Here is a 20,405-nt window from a genome sequence, read left to right on the forward strand (position 1 = left end):
GTACCCGCGGTGTTGGCGGGCAGGAGCGGCGCGCACCCGCGGTGTTGGCGGGCACGAGCGGCGCGCACCCGCGGTGTTGGCGGGCAGGAGCAAAGAGCGGCGGCGAAGATGCCTCGGGAAATCATCACCATGCAGCTCGGCCAGTGCGGCAACCAGAGTAAGTGGCCGCGTCTGTCTCCCACCACGGGGCCTGCGATGTGATGTGACGGTACACGGTGGTCTGGGCCGCCGGGTTGTTGGGCATTAGGCCCCGCGGTGGAAGAGGCCGGGATCGGGGGTGGGGGGGTGAGGGGGCCGGGGGTGAGGGGGAGGGGGCCGGGGGGTGGAGCTGGGGCCGGGTGTGAGGGGCCGGGGGGTGGAGCTGGGGGTGAGGGGGCCGTGGGGTGGAGCTGGGGGTGGAGCTGGGGCTGGGGGTGAGGGGGCCGGGGGGTGGAGCTGGGGCCGGGGCCGGGGGTGAGGGGGCCGGGGGGTGGAGCTGGGGGTGAGGGGGCCGTGGGGTGGAGCTGGGGGTGAGGGGTGGAGCTGGGGGTGTGAGTGGGCCGTGGGGTGGAGCTGGGGGTGAGGGGGCCGTGGGGTGGAGCTGGGGGGAGAGGGGTCGGGGGGGTGGAGCTGGGGGTGGGAGGGTGAGGGTGAGGGGGCCGGGGGGGGGGGCTGGGGCTGGGGATGGGGGGAGGAGGGGGCCGGGGGGGTGGAGCTGGGGGTGAGGGGGCCGTGGGGTGGAGCTGGGGGTGAGGGGTGGAGCTGGGGGTGAGTGGGCCGTGGGGTGGAGCTGGGGGTGAGGGGGTCGGGGGGTGGGAGCTGGGCCGGGGGTGGAGCTGGGGCCGGGGGGGTGAGGGGGCCGGGGGTGGAGCTGGGGCCGGGGGTGGGAGCTGGGGGTGAGGGGGTCGGGGGGGTGGAGCTGGGGGTGAGGGGGCCATAGGATTCGGTTCATAGATAGTGGGAGAGTTTCTACTACAGTACCCGTCGCTTCTCCATCGCGTTTGATAGAAACATGGAAAATAGGTGCAGGAGTAGGCCATTCGGCCCTTCGAGCCTGCACCACTTTGCTCTTACTATATTTATGGAACTTCTTAGGATTCTCCATCACTTTATCTGCCATAGCTATCTTATGACTCACCCCTGCCCTCCTGATTTACAACCTTGGTGCACTATCGTTGTATGTATGTATGTATGTATGTATGTATACATATACATACTGAAAAGGGTCTCGACCCGAAACGTCACCCGTTCCTTCTATCCAGAGATGCTGCATGTTCCGCTGAGTTACTCCAGCATTTTGTGTCTATCTATATTTGCATATACATACACAAACAATAATAATTGTTCTGTCTGGGACATACAAAGTTACACAACAATAAAACTCTCTGGAGAAACTTGGGACTGAAGGCAGATAAATCCCCATCCTGATGGTCTGCATCCCAGAGTACTCAAGGAGGTGGCCCTGGAAATCGTGGATGCTTTGGTGATCATTTTCCAATGTTGTATAGACTCAGGATCAGTCCCCGTGGACTGGCCGAAACCCTTCTTCAGACTGAAACTTCCTCTGAAGAAGGGTTTCAGCCTGAAACGTTGCCTATTCCCTTCGCTCCATAGATGCTGCTGCACCCGCTGAGTTTCTCCAGCTTTTTTGTGTACCTTCAGAATTTTAACTTGTGGGCTTACCCCATTTGTATCTGTAACTATTTAAAAGATAATAGAACAGTGGTTACTGGTTCCAAAGGGCATTGTGGTCACTTGCCTTCCAAATTATTGAAGAGTAGCTTTCTTCTATCCCATGTGGGGATTTAAGCTTTCTTCTATCCCATGTGGGGCCCTCTACATATTGTCTGAGGAAACTTTCCTGAACACATTGAATATAGAGTAGACTTGATGGGCTGAATGGCCTACGTTTTTTTTCTTTTTAAATCTTTTTATTAGTTTTTTTCCCCCCCAAAAAAAAAGATAAACATAACAATGATATTGATACATAGGGATCAGGATTACATTAATAATAGGTATAACCTAAACATGAGTCCAGTGTAGCCTTCAAAAATGTCTAATTTGTAAATATTTAACACTACCTAATGATATCAATAAAAGATTTGCTCAATTTTACAAGAATTTATACACATCGAAAACGCTAATAGACAATAATAAAGTTTCAGAATTTCTGGACAATTGTAACCTTCCAAAACTAGAACTGAAGGAACAAGAGGAACTGGGAGCACAAATTACATCTAAGGAAATAGAAGACACAATAAACACACTTAAGAATGGAAAAACACCAGGACCAGACGGATTCAGTAATGAATTTTATAAATGTTTTTACGACATAGTTACACCACGTCTACAGAAAATGTATACATACGCTTTTAAAGAACAAATCTTACCTGAAACACTAGCAGAATCAACGATCACATTAATACTTAAAAAATATAAAGATATAGAAGAGCCAGGCTCATATAGAGCTATTGCTTTGTTAAATACGGATCAAAAAATATTAGCGAAAACACTAGCTAGAAGACTAAGTCAATATGTTAGTAAATTAATAAATGAGGATCAAACGGGATTTATACCTAAGAGACATTCATTTAATAACCTGAGACGTCTGCTTAACATAATGCACTCTCACAAACCTCAAGAACAAGAGTTATCTATCATTTCATTGGACGCAGAAAAAGCGTTTGATCAAGTAGAATGGGATTATATGATTAAAGTATTGCAAAAATTTCAAATGGGAGAGAACTTCATCGCATGGATAAAATTATTATATAACAAACCCACGGCTAGAATATTAACTAATAATATACTATCTACGAAATTCCAATTATCAAGGGGCAATAGACAAGGATGTTCATTATCACCGCTGTTATTTGCTCTGGTAATTGAACCTTTAGCTGAAAAAATCAGAACACACCCGGATATTTACGGTTATAATACAAAATATTGAAATAACATAATATCTTTATACGCAGATGATGTACTACTGTATATCACAAAACCCCAAATCAGTATACCAAACATATTAAATCTAATTGAGGACTTTGGATCTTTCTCAGGATACAGAATAAACTGGAACAAAAGTGAAATTATGTCGATAAAACCGAAAGACTCAACACATCTCTTGAAATTCCCCTTTAAAATAGCCACAGAAAAATTCAAATATTTGGGAATTGAAATTACTAAAAACTATCACGCTATGTTTAATGCCAATTATAGTCCCTTCCTTAAGAAACTAAATAATCTAATCAAATTCTGGAAAACGCTCCCGATGTCTTTAATAGGTCGAATAAATGCTATAAAAATGATCTTTTTACTACACATCCCCTATATTTATTTCAATCAATACCTATATATCTTCCAAAAAAGTTTTTCAAAAAACTAGACTCGGACATTACAAATTTTATATGGGATTATAAATCCCACAGAATACAAAGAGCACACCTTAGTAAACCAAAAGAGATGGGTGGTCTAGCGCTCCCTAACTTTATGTACTATAATTGGGCAGTAAATATTAAAAATATGATTCACCTGCTGGACAACTCTGCCCAGCAGGTGGACTGGATTGTAATGGAGAGAGAGAACTGCTCTCCGTGTAATACGGGAGCGACTCTCCTCTCACCAATGAATATGAATAACAAAAATTATAATAAAAATCCAATGATACATAGCACAATTAGAACTTGGAAACAAATAAAACAGAACCTAAAATTAAGAAATCTATCTCTTTTAATGCCAATAGTCAATAGCCCGTCGTTTAAACCCTCAATTATAGATACATCATTTACACAATGGGAATCAAAACGCTCAGAGACTTGTATGAATTAGGAAAATTATTATCATTTCAACAATTACAACTAAAATATAATTTGAAAAATAATCAATATTTTAAATATCTTCAAATCCGTGACTATCTGAAAAAATACACAAAAGACTATCATAACATGCCTCCAGACTTACTGGATGAAGCCATGAAGACAAAGGCTGAATCAGCAAATCTAATATCATACTTATACAACATTATTTTAAATATAGAAATACCTACAACCGATGGTATTAGAAGAGACTGGGAACAAGAACTAGCTATAAAAATTTCAAAAGAGAGCTGGGATAAACACTATATGTGCATAAATGCTCGATCAACGTACGACATACTTTAATTCAATTCAAAACATTACATAGACTATATTATTCAAAAACTAAAATAAATAAACTTTTCCCCAATGTCTCACCCATTTGTGATAAATGTCAGTCACAAGAAGCTACCATAGCGCACTCTTGTTTTTCGTATAAAAATGCTGGAACAAAATATTTGAAATCTTCACAAAATTAATTAAAATAAAACTTGTACCAAAAGCAGAATGGATCATTTTTGGAATATCGGAAGGAAACCCCGAACTAAACGTGTTTCAAAAGAACTTACTTAATTACGGGCTAATAATGGGAAAAAAGCTTATACTCAAATTCTGGAAAAACGCTCCAATACCAACAATAAAAATGTGGATTTCAAACTTGTTCGAAACATTACACCTGGAAGAGATGAGACTCCTCCTAGCAGGCAAAGCAGACCACTTCCAAAAGACGTGGTCTGCATTTATGGAACTATTACAAGCATAAGGTGCAATAGTAATTAAAAAAATAAATGGTACCAGGATCTGGTAACGGGGGGTAAAACAAAAACACTAGAAGGTTGGAAGAAAAAATTAGATATGATAGAACTCGATAAGATAAATCATTCAATCCAAACTTACGAAAGTGAAACCATATTCGGAATGTATGTCTTATTATTGGGTTAGTCGTATATTTATTCAATCTCGTAATTGTAAAAGGTAACGAGGCCCCTAGAATAGAAGCCAATGATAGCCCTAGCATAGAATCACGTTCAAGATTTATCCATCCTGGGCATTGGGTATCTTCTAAATAATTTGTCCAAAATGTTAGATAGCGAGCATTACCAGCCCAATAGTAAAATCTAAGGTTCGGGAATGCCAAAGCACCGTCTTTTTTTGATTTCTGTAAGTATATTTTACTTAGTCTGGGATTTTTATTCTGCCATATATATGAAGAAATTTTGGAGTCAATAATATCAAAGAAAGATTTATCAATAAAAATTGGTATTGTCTGAAATAAATACAAAACATTTAGGTAGGATAAACATTTTAATAGCATTAATTTGGCTGATTAAAGATAAGGACATTGGTGACCATTTAGTAAACTGTTGTTTGATATGGCCAATTAGAGGCTTAAAATTGGCTTTAAATAGATCCTTGTGTTTCTTGGTAATCTTAATGCCTAAATAAGTAAAATATTCGGTAGTCAATCTAAATGGAAACTGTCCATAATTCGAAATTAGATTGATTAATGAAAAAAGCTCACTCTTACTAAGATTTAGTTTATAACCAGAAAAATGACTAATTTGATTTAGTGCTACTATTGTCGGAATAGATTTCTCTGGGTTAGAGATGAATAATAACAGATCATCTGCATAAAGAGATAGCTTATGTGTCTTATTCTCATGGACAATACAAAAAATATTAGGGGATTCCCAAATAGCGGTGGCCAAAGGTTCCAAAGCGATATCAAACAGTAAAGGACTTAAAGGATACCTCTGTCTAGTACCTCGAAAGAGCCTGAAAAAACAGGATCTCTGATTATTGGTAAGTATAGAAGCCTGAGGTATATGATATATGATATATCAGCTTGATCCAAGAGATACATTTTGGACCAATCTTAAAATTTTCACATGTATTGAATAAGTATTCCCAGCCTACTCTATCAAATGCCTTCTCAGCATCAAGTGAAATGACACATTCTGGAGTTTTATTTTACGCTATATATACGATATTCATTAATCTCCTAACTTTAAAGTATGAGTAACGATTTTTAATAAAACCTGTCGGATCTTCAGAAATAATTTGCGGTAAAATATTTTCCAATCTCATAGCTAATATTTTTGAAAGAATTTTGGAATCTACATTTAACAGTGATATAGGTCTATGTGATGTCACTTTAGTAGGGTCTTTATCTGTTTTAAGAATTAAAAAATTAGATGCTTCATAAAAGAATTGTGGTAATATATTCATTAAAAAGGCTTCTTTAAGAACCTTGCATTGCCAGGGAGACAATAAACTTGAGAAATACTTTAAAAATTCCACTGTAAACCCATCTAAACCGGGAGCTTTACCAGAATTAATCGAAAGGATTGCTTTCTGTATTTCTTCCTCCGTGATGGGTTCATCTAACAACAGAGACTCATTATGTGGTAAATTTGGCAATTTCAGTTTCTTTAAAAACTCATGCATTATATTGGAATCAGTAGGAAATTCTGATTGGTATAGGGAGGTATAAAATTCCTGAAAGGATTTATTGATTTCATCATGGTCTACTGCCAATGTACCATCCCGTTTACTCACTTTAATAAATCAACATCCCCTTTGCATGATCATCCGCCTTACCCATCAGGTTTCTTGCATTAAAATAAATGCAATTTAATCCAATTGTCATTCTCCGTTCCCTGCCATGCCTCTGCTTGTCCTCTGAACGTTCATCACTCTGTATATTGACTTTTAGCTTTTCACCCGCCTCATTCATGCATTGGATCACCCACTGTCATTCTACATAAACTAACCCTTGTAGATCTAGTAAGCCTGCCTGCAAGGGTATTGGTTCCCCTCCAGTTCTGGTGCAAAAAAAATCTGAGTTGTCCATGTCACCTCTGTACCAGAACAGATACCAATGGTCCATAAATCTGAAACTCTGTCTCATGCACCAACTGCTCAGTCACACATTCATCTGTCCTGTCTTACTGTTCCTATTCTCACTAGCATGTGGCACTAGGAGTAATCTAGAGATCATTACGCTAGAGATGTGGCTCTTTTACCTAATTCCCTATATTCATTTTGCAGGACCTCATCCCTTTTCCTACCCATGTAATTTATGCAAATATGCACAATGACTTCTGACTACTCACCCCCCCCCCCTTGAGAATGTAATGCAACCACTTAGAGATATATCCTGACAAGAAACAGCACACATACTTTTACCTCCTGTCCCCTCTGCTCAACCCTTGCTCAGCCTTCTTGCTGAAGGACTTACTCTCCACACAGCAGTTGAGCCCCTTAAGTCAAGGCCTCACATTTACCCTCCACATCGGCTACTACAATACAGCTTGCGTTTTTATTGTCAACTCAATTTTGATTACTCAGCCAATCCAACGGCTGCATTTTGAAATTTCATTTGTCAAATTATTATTGAAGTATTGTCAAGTACAAAAAAAACGTTTTAATGGGGAAAGAAAGACAACTTTAATCCAAGTGTAAATGTGGAATTTTGACAGTGTCTTTCATTATAATCTTTCTGTCTTCACAGTTGGTTTTGAATTCTGGAAACAGCTTTGTGCAGAACATGGTATCAGCCCTGAAGGAATTGTTGAAGAATTTGCCACCGAGGGAACCGACAGGAAGGATGTTTTCTTCTACCAGGTATGGACAACTGGTCATTTATCTGTTCTTCATACTATAAGCAACAAAGTGTTTTGGAAGTTCCTGCTTTTGTTTACTTGCTGTAGTCATTCACAAATGATGCATTGTTACAGTAATTATATTTATTTTGGAGCTCTATAGTCATACAGCAAGGAAATAGGTTCTTCGGTCCAACTTGCCCATGCTGACTAGATGCCTCATCTACACTAGTCCCAACTGCCTGCTTTTGGCTCATGTCCCTCTAAACCTTTTCTATCAATGTCATGTCCAAATATCTTTAGTACCTGCCTTATCTACCTCCTCTGGCAACTCGTTCCTTATTCCCACAACCTCTGAAAAAGTTGCCCCATAGCTTCTTATTAAATCTTTCCCCACTCACCTTAAAATAAGGGAGGATGGGAATTGTAGGCGTAGGGGACCCTTTGGGAGGAGTAGGTGAGGAAAGAAAGTGGGTGTAAGGCCTCTCACCGCCGTTCACTCACTCCTCACATCATCCTACTGGTTTTCCTTTATGTGGTTACATCTGCATTGTCCTCTACACGTGGCCTTATGTTGACACGTTGCCATGGAATTCCTACAAAAACTGCTCTCGTTTGGAGGCACAGTGCCAGTAGTGTAGTATTTCACATTTGTGATCATCAGGAGGCTAGAATTGGAGGAGTAGATGAAGGTTGGAGCAGGTGAAGTGTCGAAAGAGTCAAGAGTGTTTAATTATCATAAGCACCGCGAATCGAACAATAACATCCTTATTTGCTGCAGCTTTACTTTAATGCAGGCCCATTAAAACAATAACACAACAAATAAATATACAATACTAATTACATGTCAAGTCAAGTCAATTTTATTTCTATAGCACATTTAAAAACAACTTTTGTTGACCAAAGTGCTGTACATCAGTGCAGGTACTAACGTTCTACAAACAGTGGTACATAGATCTAACAATACATACATAAATACATACAGAGCTCCCTCAGAGGACCTCAAGAAATGCTTGTGAGTAGAAATAAGACTTAAAAGAGTTGATGGAGCGGGCAGTTCTGATGAGGAGAGGGATGCTGTTCGACAGTCTAGGTGCTGCAACCGCAAAACGCGGTCACCCCTGAGCTTATGCCTGGACCGCGGGATGGTCAGTAACCCCAAGTCGGCCGACCTGAGGGACCTGGACGTAGTATGGTGGGTTAGCAGATTTTTGATGTAGGTGGGGGCAAGTAAGGAGGAACTTGAAATTGATTCTGAAGCGCACTGGGAGCCAGTGGACAGAGGCCAGAAGCGGGGTGATGTGATCCCTTTTTCGGGTGCTCATCAGAAGTCTCGCTGCGGCGTTTTGGACCAATTGCAGGCGGGATAGGGATGATTGGCAGATGCCAGTGTAAAGGGAGTTGCAGTAATCAAGGCGGGAGGTGATAAATGAATGGATGATCTTTTCAATGTCATCAAATTGGGGGAATGGTTTTATTTTAGATATCATGCATAGCTGGAAGAAGCTAGCTTTTACCACGGCATTGACTTGTTTGTCAAATTTCAACGCGGAGTCAAATATCACGCCATGGTTTTCAACATGAGGTTTGAGTAAGGGGGTAAGGCTTCCAAGGCTGCCTGCTATCGTTTTGATGGAGTCCGAGGGGCTGAGTAGGATGACCTTAGACTTGCTCTCGTTTAGTTGGAAGAAATTCTGGGCCATCCAACACTTTATATCCTCGAGGCAGTGCATGAGGCTAAGTAGATTTGATCGGTTGTTGGGTTTCAGGGGGAGGTAGAGTTGTGTATCGTCTGCATAGCAGTGGAAAGAAATGCCGTGCCTTTGAATGACTTGGCCTAAGGTGAGCATATACAGGGAGAAGAGAATGGGGCCTAGGATGGAGCTTTGTGGAACCCCGCAGCAGAGGCTAGCTGGGGAGGAGAAAGAGTTGCCTATGTTAGTAGAGAAACTACTATCTTTGAGGTAGGAGATGAACCAGCTCAGGGCAGTGCCATGATAAATGATCAGTAACTGGACCATAATAGTGCAAAGCGAAGTATACGGTGCAACCAATACAAAGTCCATCGTTTATGGATTAAATGCCTGTGGTTAATTGAATTCTTCTGTTATGAAATCTTTGCATTTCATTAAAGATTTGACTTTAATGTATATTTATGTAGGCGGATGATGAGCATTATATACCAAGAGCTGTGCTGTTGGATTTGGAGCCTCGCGTGATTCATTCTATCCTGAATTCCCCTTATGCCAATTTGTACAATCCAGAGAACATCTATCTGTCGGAGCATGGTGGAGGTGCAGGTAATAACTGGGCCAGTGGCTACTCACAGGTGAGTATGGCTGACATACATGGGTTATTTGACAATTGAAGTCTGCATTGTGTTTAGTCTTTGTACCTGTTCATGACGGTAGATGAGATCGTGGCACAAATTGAGATGGAAAGCCATGACAGTCCCGTCATCCTGGGAATTAACCTTGTGAACCTACGGTGCAGTCCCTCAATAGCAAGAATGTTCTTCCTCAAATTTGGAGACCAAAACTGCACACAATACTTCAGGTGTGGTCTCACTAGGGCCCTGTACAACTGCAGAAGGACCTCTTTGCTCCTACAGTCAACTTCTCTTCTTATGAAGGCCAACATTAGCTTTCCTCACTGCCTGCTGTACCTGCATGCTTACTTTCAGTGACTGATGAACAAGAACCCCCAGATCTCATTGTCCTTCCCCTTTTCCCAACTTGACACCATTCAGATAATAATCTGCCTTCCTGTTTTTGCTGCCAAAGTGGATAACCTCATATTTATCCATGCTAAACTGCATCTGCCATACATTTGCCCACTCGCCCAAACTGTCTTAAGTCACCCTGCATCCTTATAGCACCCTCCTCATAGTTCACACTGCCACCCAGCAAATTTTGCAAATTTGCTAATGTTACTTTTAATCTCTTCATCAAAATCATTAATGTATGTTGTAAATAGCTGTGGTCCCAGCACTGAGCCTTGCGGTACCCCAGTAGTTGCTGCCTGCCATTCTGAAAGGGACCCGTTAATCCCTATTCTTTGTTTCCTGTCTGCCAACCAATTTTTGATCCGTCAATACCCTTAGAATAGATGCTGTTGCACCCGCTGAGTTTCTCCAGCATTTTTGTATACCTACTGGTAGGAAGAGCATAGATTTCTAAACGATAGCCACGTTTTAAGGAGTTTGAGATGAGCATTGCAATATTTATGGCAGACTTTAATCATCATATAGATGAGGTTCATTACGTTTGAAAAAGTTAGTATAAGAATAAAATTAATGGAGCATTTGGGGAAATTTCCAAGAGCATTGTGTTGTTTCGGCAAGTAAGGGAAACAATTGTTCAGGATCTGATTATGGGTAATAAGGCAGAGCTAAAAATGACCTGAGAGTAAAAGATCTGGTTGGAAATAATAACCACAGCATGGCAGAATGTTCTATCATCTTGAGTGCGTGAAGATGTGGTTGTAAATATGTGTTTAACATAAATAAGGGGAATAACAATGGAAAGGGAATATTTGGCTAAAGGGGATTGAGTAAAATTTAGATTTTGGGTGCAACTCGTTCTCTAAATTGCATGCTTTATTGTCCTTGTGGCAGATCACCAGATAGTTGTTTTATTTGTCACGTTACCTGCCATGAAAAGATGTCCTTTTTTTTAAGAGCTATATGATCAAGTCATTTTTTCTGCATAGGGTGAAAAAATCCACGAGGATATTTTTGATATAATTGATCGGGAGGCTGATGGAAGTGACAGTTTGGAGGTGAGTCCACACTTGAAATGTATTCTTCCAATCATACAGTGCGGATAGGGGCCCTGCTGACCTGTCTGGTGCTATTGCCATTTGCCTGCAATTGGTCCGTTTCTCTCTGCCTTTTCTGTTGCAAATTACTTTCCAAATGACCTTGAATCATTTTGATTAGATCTGCTCCTAATCTGTCAACCATCACCTTCTGTGGAAAAACGTTCTTCTCAGGCTTCCTTTAAATTTTGTACCTTAATCCTGTGCTCACTAGTTCTAGACTCCCCTATCCTGTAAAAATGACTGAGAATCTACCCTATCTATGCCTCTCATAAATTTATATACCTTTGAGCGAACTTTCTTTTTTGCCTTCCATCACAGTGAGGAATGTGGGGGAGTCACTGCGGTGGATGTTTGTGTTAAAATGTATTTCATCTATCTTGTTGTTCTTTATTGGTATGACTGTAAGGCAAATCAAATTCCTTGTATTTTGCAAAACATACTTGTTTGATAAAGTAGGATTATGATTATGATAGCAATATCCTTCTGCGTGCTATGTACTGGTGAGAATAAAGCTAATCTAATCTGACTTCCTGTAACCAGAGACCTAGATTCCAGGCAACATCCTGGTAAATCTCTTCTGCATTTTCTAGTGCTACCACATTCTTCCTATAATGTGACGACCAAAATTATACATAATACTCCAAGCAAGGTCTAACCATTGTTTTGTACAGCTGCAACATAATGCCCAATTCGTACACTCCATGCTTGACCTATAAGGTCAAGCAAGTCAAATACCTTGAGTCTGAAGAAGGGTCTCGACATAAAACGTCACCCATTCCTTCTCTCCAGAGATGCTGCCTGTCCCGTTGAGTTACTCCAGCATTTTGTATCTATCTTAAGTCAAATACCTTTTTCACTACGCTCTCCACCTGCGTTGTCTTTTTCAGACAGCTGTGGAATGCATTCACAAGGTCTCTGTGTACAATAATGCTCTGCCATTTACTCTACATGCGCAACCGGAGTTTGATTTTACAAGGCATTTATTAATTTAACTCTATGCAGTGGTTCAAATAAGTATTGCAGTTCACAGGCAAACACTCAACAGGTCCTCCACAGGTTCAGCAAAGTTCCATTCCTGAGAATTATTTGTAACCCAAATACTTATGTGGAAATGCAGTCATGAATTAAGAAGGTCCCTGCAGCAGCCAGCAAATCAATCCCATTGGTCTCTCAAAAACATTCTGACATTCATAAGATGGGGTGGACCTATACCTGTTAATTGTTGTATCATTTTATTAAAACACACAAATCTTGCTTACAACCCAATGATATGAACATGAATTGTGCAATTTTAGATAACTAGGTGTCCTTGAGACTCTTGAAAGGCGCCCATAAATAAAATGTATTATTATTATTATAACTAACAACCCCACCATTCCCCACACCCCTCTCTCCTCTGTGTCACTTCGCTGGATGCACACACATTTCTTTTGCCCTCGCCTTCTCACTCCGTTCCCATCCACCGATACCCCTTCCTCTGGCTAAACATTTTACGCCACTCCATTCCTTATTTCACAGTCTTTTGTCTAACCTTTGTCCATCTGCCCATCAAACCCACTTCACATATATTCACCTGTCACTTGCCTGGAATAAAACCCATGAGGTTCTGGAGCGGGTCAAGCAGCATCTCTGGAGAACATGGATAGATAGGTGGCCTTTCAGGTCAGGATCTTTCTTCATACTGATTGTGGTGATGGGGAGGAGGAAGAACATAGAACAGCACAACACAAGAACTGGCCCTTCACCCACAATGTCTGTGCTGAACATGATGTCAATAGACAATAGGTGCAGGAGGAGGCCATTCAGCCCTTCGAGCCAGCACTGCCATTCAATGTGATCATGGCTGATCATCCCCAATCAGTACCCCATTCCTGCCTTCTCCCCATATCCTCTGACTCCGCTATCTTTAAGAGCCCTATCTAGCTCTCTCTTGAAAGTATCCAGAGAACCGGCCTCCACCGCCCTCTGAGGCAGAGAATTCCACAGACTCACAACTCTGTGAGGAAAAAGTGTTTCCTCATCTCCGTTCTAAATGGCTTACCCCTTATTCTTAAACTGTGACCCCTGGTTCTTGACTCCCCCAACATCGGGAACATGTTTCCTGCCTTTAGCGTGTCCAAACCCTCAACAATCTTATATGTTTCAATAAGATGCCCTCTCATCCTTCTAAACTCCAGAGTGTACAAGCCCAGCCACTCCATTCTCTCAGCATATGACAGTCACACCATCCCGGGAATTAACCTTGTAAACCTACGCTGCACTCCCTCAATAGCAAGAATGTACTTCCTCAAATTAGGGGACCAAAACTGCACATAATACTCCAGGTGTGGTCTCACTAGGGCTCAGTACAACTGCAGAAGGACCTCTTTGCTCCTATACTCGACTCCTCTTGTTATAAAGGCCAACATGCATTTCGCTTTCTTCACTGCCTGCTGTACCTGCATGCTTACTTTCATAGACTGATGAACAAGGACCCCCAGATCCCATTGTACGTCTCCTTTTCCCAACTTTGCCCATTAATCTCCTATGTGGGACCTTATCAAATGCTTTCTGAGAGTCCAGGTACACTATCCACTGACTCTCCCTTGTCCATTTTCCTAGTTACATCCCCAAAAATTCCAGAAGATTAGTCAAGCATGATTTCCCCTTCGTAAATCCATGCTGACTCGGACCGACCCTGTTACTGCTATCCAAATGTGCGGCAATTTCATCTTTTATAATTGACTCCAGCCACCGATGTCAGGCTAACTGGTCCATAATTTCCTGTTTTCTCTCTCCCGCTTTTCTTAAAAAGTGGGATAACATTAGCTACCCTCCAATCAACAGGAACTGATCCTGGATCTACAGAACATTGGAAAATTATTACCAATGCATCCACAATTTCTAGAGCCACTTCCTTAAGTATCCTGGGATGCAGACCATCAGGCCCTGGGGATTTATCAGCCTTCAGTCCCATCAGTCTACCCAACACCTTTTCCTGCCTAATGTGGAATTCCTTCAGTTCCTCCGTGACCCCAGATCCTCTGGCCACTACTATATCAGGAAGATTATTTGTGTCCTCCTTAGTGAAGACGGATTCAAAGTACCTGTGCAACTCATCTGCCATTTCCTTGTTCCCCATAATGAATTCACCTTTTTCGGTCTTCAAGGGTCCAACTTTGGTCTTAACTAATTTTTTCCTCTTCACATACCTAAAGAAGCTTTTACTATCCTCCTGTATATTCTTACCTCATCTTCTCTCCCCGTATTGTCTTTTTGGTTATCTTCTGTTGCTCTTTAAACATTACCCAATCCTCTTGCTTCCTGCTCATCTTTGCTACATTGTACTTATCTTTTATGTTTATACTGCCCCTGACGTCCCTTGTCAGCCACGGTCGTCCCTTACTCCCCTTGGAATGAACAGATCCTGCTCCTTCTGTATTATTCCTAGAAATACCTGCCATTGTTGTTCCACTGTCATCCCTGCTAGTGTATCTTTCCAGTCAACTTTGGCCAGCTCTTCCCTCATGGCCCCATAGTCCCCTTTATTCAACTGTACCCTCCAATCTACCCTTCTCCCTCTCCAATTGTATATTAAACCTGACCATGTTATGGTCACTGCCTCCTAGTGGCTCATTAACCTCAAGTTCCTTTATCAAATCCAGTTCATTACATAACACTAAATCCAGAATTGCCTTCTCCCTGGTAGGCTCCAATACAAGCAGCTCTAAGAATCCATCACAAAGGCACTCTACAAAGTCCCTTTCTTGGGATCCAGTACCAACCTGATTTTCCCAGTCTACCAGCATGTTGAAATCTCCCATAACAACCACAGCATTACCGTTGCTATGCCATTTTAACTCCTGATTCAACTTGCACCTTAAGTCCAGGCTACTGTTTGGGGGCCTCTAGATAAGTCCCATTAAGGTCTTTTTACCTTTACAATTCCGTAGTTCTATCCATACCGACTCCACATCTCTTGTTTCAATGTCACCCCTTGCAAAGGACTGAATTTCATTCATCACCAACAGAGCTATCCCACCCCCTCTGCCCACCTGTCTGTCTTTTTGATGGGAGGTATACCATTGAATATTCAGTTCCCAGCCCTGGCCCTCTTGCAGCCATGTCTCTGTAATTCCCACAACATCATACTTGCCAATTTCTAACTGAGCTTCAAGCTCGTCCACTTTATTTCTTATACTTTGCGCATTCATATACAACACTCTGACCTCCATATTCACGTCCCCCCTCGCACCGCTCACAATTGGCCCTGACCTTACTTTTTTTATCCCTTCTCGAACTTTCCTTCCCGTTAATTCGAGAATCTTTTGTAATTTTTCCTGTAGCTATTTCCCTTTCAACTCCATCTTTATACTCCCAATTTGTCAATCCCTCCCCCCCACTATTTAGTTTAAACCCACACGTGTAGCCCTAGCAAACCTGCCTGCCAGAATGTCAGTCCCCCTCCAGTTAAGGTGTAACCCGTCCCTTTTGTACAGGTCACCCCTACCCCAGAAGAGATCCCAGTGGTCTATAAATCTAAATCCTTGCTCCCTGCACCAGCCTCCCAGCCACACATTCAGATCCACTATCCCCCTGTTCCTGACCTCACTAGCACGTGGTACTGGAAGCAATCCAGAGATAACCACCCTAGAAGTCCAGCATTTCAGTCTTCTTCCCAACTCTCTGAACTCGTGTTGGAGAACCTCCTTCCTCTTCTTCCCAATGTTGTTTGTACCTACGTGCAGCTGCCGGCTGTTCATCTTCTCTCTCTCTCTCGAATGTTCAGAATTCGGCTTATGACATCCTGAACCCTGGGACCAGGGAGGCAACAGACCATCCTCGCGTCTCGTCTGCTGCCACAGAATTTCCTGTCTGCTCCTCGGACAATGGAGTCACCCACCACTATGGATCGCCGGTCAAGTCCCATCTCTAGGATTGGAGCCACCGATATGTCCGACGCTCGGACTGGAAACATCGTCTCCCCCGACAGTTCCCAAGAGGGCGTACCTGTTTTCATTAGGCACAGCCACCTGGGTCTCCTGCACTCCACAATGACCAACCTTTCTCTCAGTCATCTCTCATTACGTGCACATAATCCATATCCTTCCATTCCCTGCATATTCATGTCTATCCAAAAGTCTTATAAATCCCACTATAGTATCTGCCTCAATCACCAACCTCGGCAGCACGTTCGTAGCGTTTATCAGCCCTTGTGTAGAAAAAGTTGCCCCACATATATTCTTTAAGCTTTATCCCGGTAGGCGGCGCGACTGTCGTCAGCAGCGGCCTCTGCAGACCGTCTGCGTTTTTATTATTTTTTTGTCTATGTTTTTATGTAGTTTTTGTTATTTTTTGTTGGGGTGTGTGTGTGGGGGTGGGGTGGGAGGGAGGGGGTAACCTTTAATCTCTCCCTGCACGGGAGACCCAACCTTTTCTTTGTCGGGTCTCCGTTGTCGTTGGGGCTGCAACGTGGAGCGGCCTCCAACAGGAGAAGACCGGGGGCTCTGGTGCCGACGACTCACCTCACCGTCGCGGAGCTGGCCGAGTCCGGAGCGGTGGTGGAGCGCTGCTGCTGCTGCGGCCCGACCTCCGGAGATTCGGAGGCTGCAGCTGCGGGTCTGGCGGACGGCGGCACCGGGAGCCCGCGGGTCACTGGAGGGAGACCGCTTTTCAGGGCTCCCGCAACGGCGACTTCTCCCGCCCGAGTTGCGGGGTCGAAGAGCTCCTGGTGCGGGGCCTGACATCACCGCCCCGCGCGGCTTGGAATGGCCGCGGGACTCTGCGAGCGCACGCCGGGGGCTCCAACATCAAGAACCCGGTGTGCGACCTTGCACCACCCGGCGTGGCTTTAATGGCCGCGGGACAATCGCCATCGCCAGCCGGGGGCTTTGACTTTGACTCTGACATCGGGGGGGGGGGGGGGGGGAGTGCAGTGGAGAGATAAGTTTTTTTGGCCTTCCATCACAGCGATGTGATGGATGTTTATGTAAATTATGTTGTGTCTTGGGTCTATTTGTTTGTAATGTATGGCTGCAGAAACGGCATTACGTTTGGACCTCAAGGGGTCCAAATGACAAATAAATTGAATCTTGAATCTTGAATCTCTCTCACCTAAAGCTATGCCTTTGAGTATTTGATATTTCCATCCTGGAAAATGGTTCTGACTGTCTACCCTATCTATGCCTCACATAATTTTGTATATTTCTATCAAGTCTCCCTACAGCCTCCAGCGTTCCAGAGGTAACAATCCAAGGCTGTCCAACCTCTCCCTGTAGCTAATACCTCCTAATCCAGGCATCATTCTGGTAAACATCCTCTACCTTTCCAAAGGCTCCACATCCTTCCAGAACTGAATGCAAAACTCCAAATGCGGCCAAACCCAAGTCCTAGAAAGCTGCATCATGACTTCCTGACTCTTGTACTCAATGCCCTGAACTATAAACGTAAACATACCATATGCCTTTTTTACCATTCCATCTACTTGTGTTGCCACTTTCAGGGAGCTAGATTTCAACTTTGAATCAATTCCATGAAGCTACTTATTTAAATGAAGTTTCAATCATTTTTGATCCTGTTTTCATCCACAGGGTTTTGTTCTATGTCATTCAATTGCTGGTGGGACAGGTTCTGGTTTGGGTTCCTACCTCTTGGAGAAGTTAAATGACAGGTGAGTAACATGCACTTACTGTGAATATAAGTGACTGTTGTAGACTGAGATTGGAATTGGAAGGCTTGGAAGCTGTACACAAGTCTTAAGACATTGGTTTATTAAAGTAATGGTCGCCATACGACAGGAAGGATATAACTAAGCTGGATGCAAAATAATTCACAATGTTGTTGCTGGGACTGGAGTGCTTGAGTTATCCAGGCTGGATATGCTGGGACTGTTTCCCTTGTAGAGAAGGATGCTGAGGGGTGTATATATAGTCACGAGGGGCATAGATAAAGTGGGTGGGCACAGTCTAAAACTAGAGCGCATAGGTTTAAAGTGGGCGAGGAAAGATTTAATCAGGTCCTGAGAGGCAACTTTTCGTATAAAGGGTGGTGGTTATATGGAATAAGTTGCTCGAGGATGGCGGAAGCAGGTATAATTATGTTTAAAAAACATTTGAACAGGTTTATTGATCGGAAAGGTTTGGAGGGATATGGGACTAGCTCAGGATGGCACCTTGGACAATAGGATGAATTGGCTTGAAGGGACTGTCTCCATGCTGCTTATCTGCAACATGATTTAACCTCCCTATCAATTACTTTCTCCCCTTTCACCACATTCCTTAATTCTACTCTGAATTGTATACTCAACAAATTATCATCTGCAGTCCTTGGAACAGAGGATTTCACAGCTTTGTTTGAAAAAATCTCTCCTGTCATCATTCCCAAATACTCGACCTCAAGTGTAGACTATGAGCTCTTTTAAAATATCATACATACCAGTTAGATAATCCCTTGTTTTATAATTCCAGAGATTAATCTGCTTTCTGATAGTTTGAATATAGCACACTAATTAAATGCCCTTATGCTGATCGTGACATACACAAAATGTAGCGGCTTTGCAAGCATCATTTCCTTTTCATAAATACATATTAACCAAGCGCAGTTTTGTTGTTATTTTAAATGCCCTTCTACTACTTCATTAATAATAAATTATAGCCTTTTCCATGTTATTGAAGTCAGGTTAACTGGCCCGTAGTTCTCTTTTTTAATTCTCCCTTTTATAAAATATTGAATTTACAGCAGCTGCCTTCCAGTCTGCAGCTTCTATGAAATTTGGAAAGATAACGACTAATACATCCTCTCTCTCCATCGCTGCCGCCATCAAAACGCTGCAATGTAGATCGACGGGTCTCGCACATTTATCACGCTAACCAAATGTGTTTCTCGATAAGACTAATTTTTCACTAATAGTACTTTATTTGAGTATCTCATTCTCTACAAATGTCTAGGGAGGAAAACCAAAGTTTTTATCAGAATTTGAAAGTCTGACTGTTCTAAATTGCAAAACTATTCACATTATATCTCTGAAGGTACCCAAAGAAGTTGGTTCAGACTTACTCTGTGTTCCCTAATCAAGATGAGATGAGTGATGTTGTCGTGCAGCCTTATAATTCGCTGTTAACACTGAAGAGACTAACTCAAAATGCAGACTGTGTGGTGAGTAACTTCAAGTGGAATGTTTCAACTTGTGGCAAGCAACTTGTGGAATGGTTTGCTGTTTTGAACTGAGCTCTGAGCTGCTGTTTTGTGTTTTCAAAGGTTGTTCTTGATAACACAGCACTAAACCGGATTGCAACAGACAGGCTTCATATTCAGAACCCTTCCTTTTCTCAGATCAACCAGTTGGTAAGTAAATAACTAGATCAGAGATCTACAAAGCATTGCTTATTGGACATAGATATGGGAGGTTAATTGAAGAAAAAAGAAGAGGTGGTGCAAAAATAATTTAATCGTGGCAGGATGTTCATTTAAATATCAAAACTGACTATAGGAACTCATTCATGTTATTCCTGCAGACACACGATTCCTTGTGTCATAACAAGTAAACTACATTTGCTGATTTATACCAAAGAAAAACAAAATGCTGCATTAACTCAGTGAGCCAGGTAGCATACTCACACTGCTCTGATTTGTCCCTTTCAATTGCAGCATCAAAAGTCACCAACTCTTTCAATGTAGCACGCCGTGACCCTTGGTGGCACTGCAGCCCTTGCACTATCTGCCACTTCCCCCCAGTCCTGAATAGTCATTATATGTCCCAGATAGAACAATGACATTCTTACTTGCTGCAGCACAACAGAATATATAAACATAGTACACTAAACAATATAATAAACAAGAGAAAAAAAGTCCAGTGTGTGTATACGTACACATGTTCACAAATACATGCACACACACATATATACACACATATAGTGCCCTCCAAAATGTTTGGGACAAAGACCCATCATTTATTTATTTGCCTCTGTACTCCACAATTTGAGATTTGTAATAGAAAAAATCACATATGGTTAAAGTGCACATTGTCAGATTTTATTAAAGGGTATTTTTATACATTTTCAACATGTATAAATTACAGCTTATACAATGTCCCTCCATGACAGGCGATGCTGGCTCGAAGAGCCGAATGAATGGCTTACTCCTGCACCTATTGTCTATTGTCTATTGC

General features: G+C 42.4%; 1 protein-coding gene across 1 annotated transcript in view; it reads left to right on the forward strand.

Moving 5' to 3' along the window:
- Positions 1-20,405, forward strand: part of tubg1 (tubulin, gamma 1) — a 30,673-nt gene continuing 10,268 nt past the window's right edge. Inside the window, exons 1-7 of the mRNA XM_055656739.1 lie at positions 1-157; positions 7,348-7,460; positions 9,600-9,767; positions 11,150-11,218; positions 17,830-17,909; positions 19,267-19,393; positions 19,496-19,582. Of these exons, the coding sequence (XP_055512714.1) occupies positions 109-157; positions 7,348-7,460; positions 9,600-9,767; positions 11,150-11,218; positions 17,830-17,909; positions 19,267-19,393; positions 19,496-19,582 (693 nt within the window). The 5' untranslated portion in view covers positions 1-108. The remainder of the gene's footprint in view (positions 158-7,347; positions 7,461-9,599; positions 9,768-11,149; positions 11,219-17,829; positions 17,910-19,266; positions 19,394-19,495; positions 19,583-20,405) is intronic.

This window comes from Leucoraja erinacea, chromosome 27 (assembly GCF_028641065.1).
Source record: "Leucoraja erinacea ecotype New England chromosome 27, Leri_hhj_1, whole genome shotgun sequence".
Taxonomy (NCBI): domain Eukaryota; kingdom Metazoa; phylum Chordata; class Chondrichthyes; order Rajiformes; family Rajidae; genus Leucoraja; species Leucoraja erinaceus.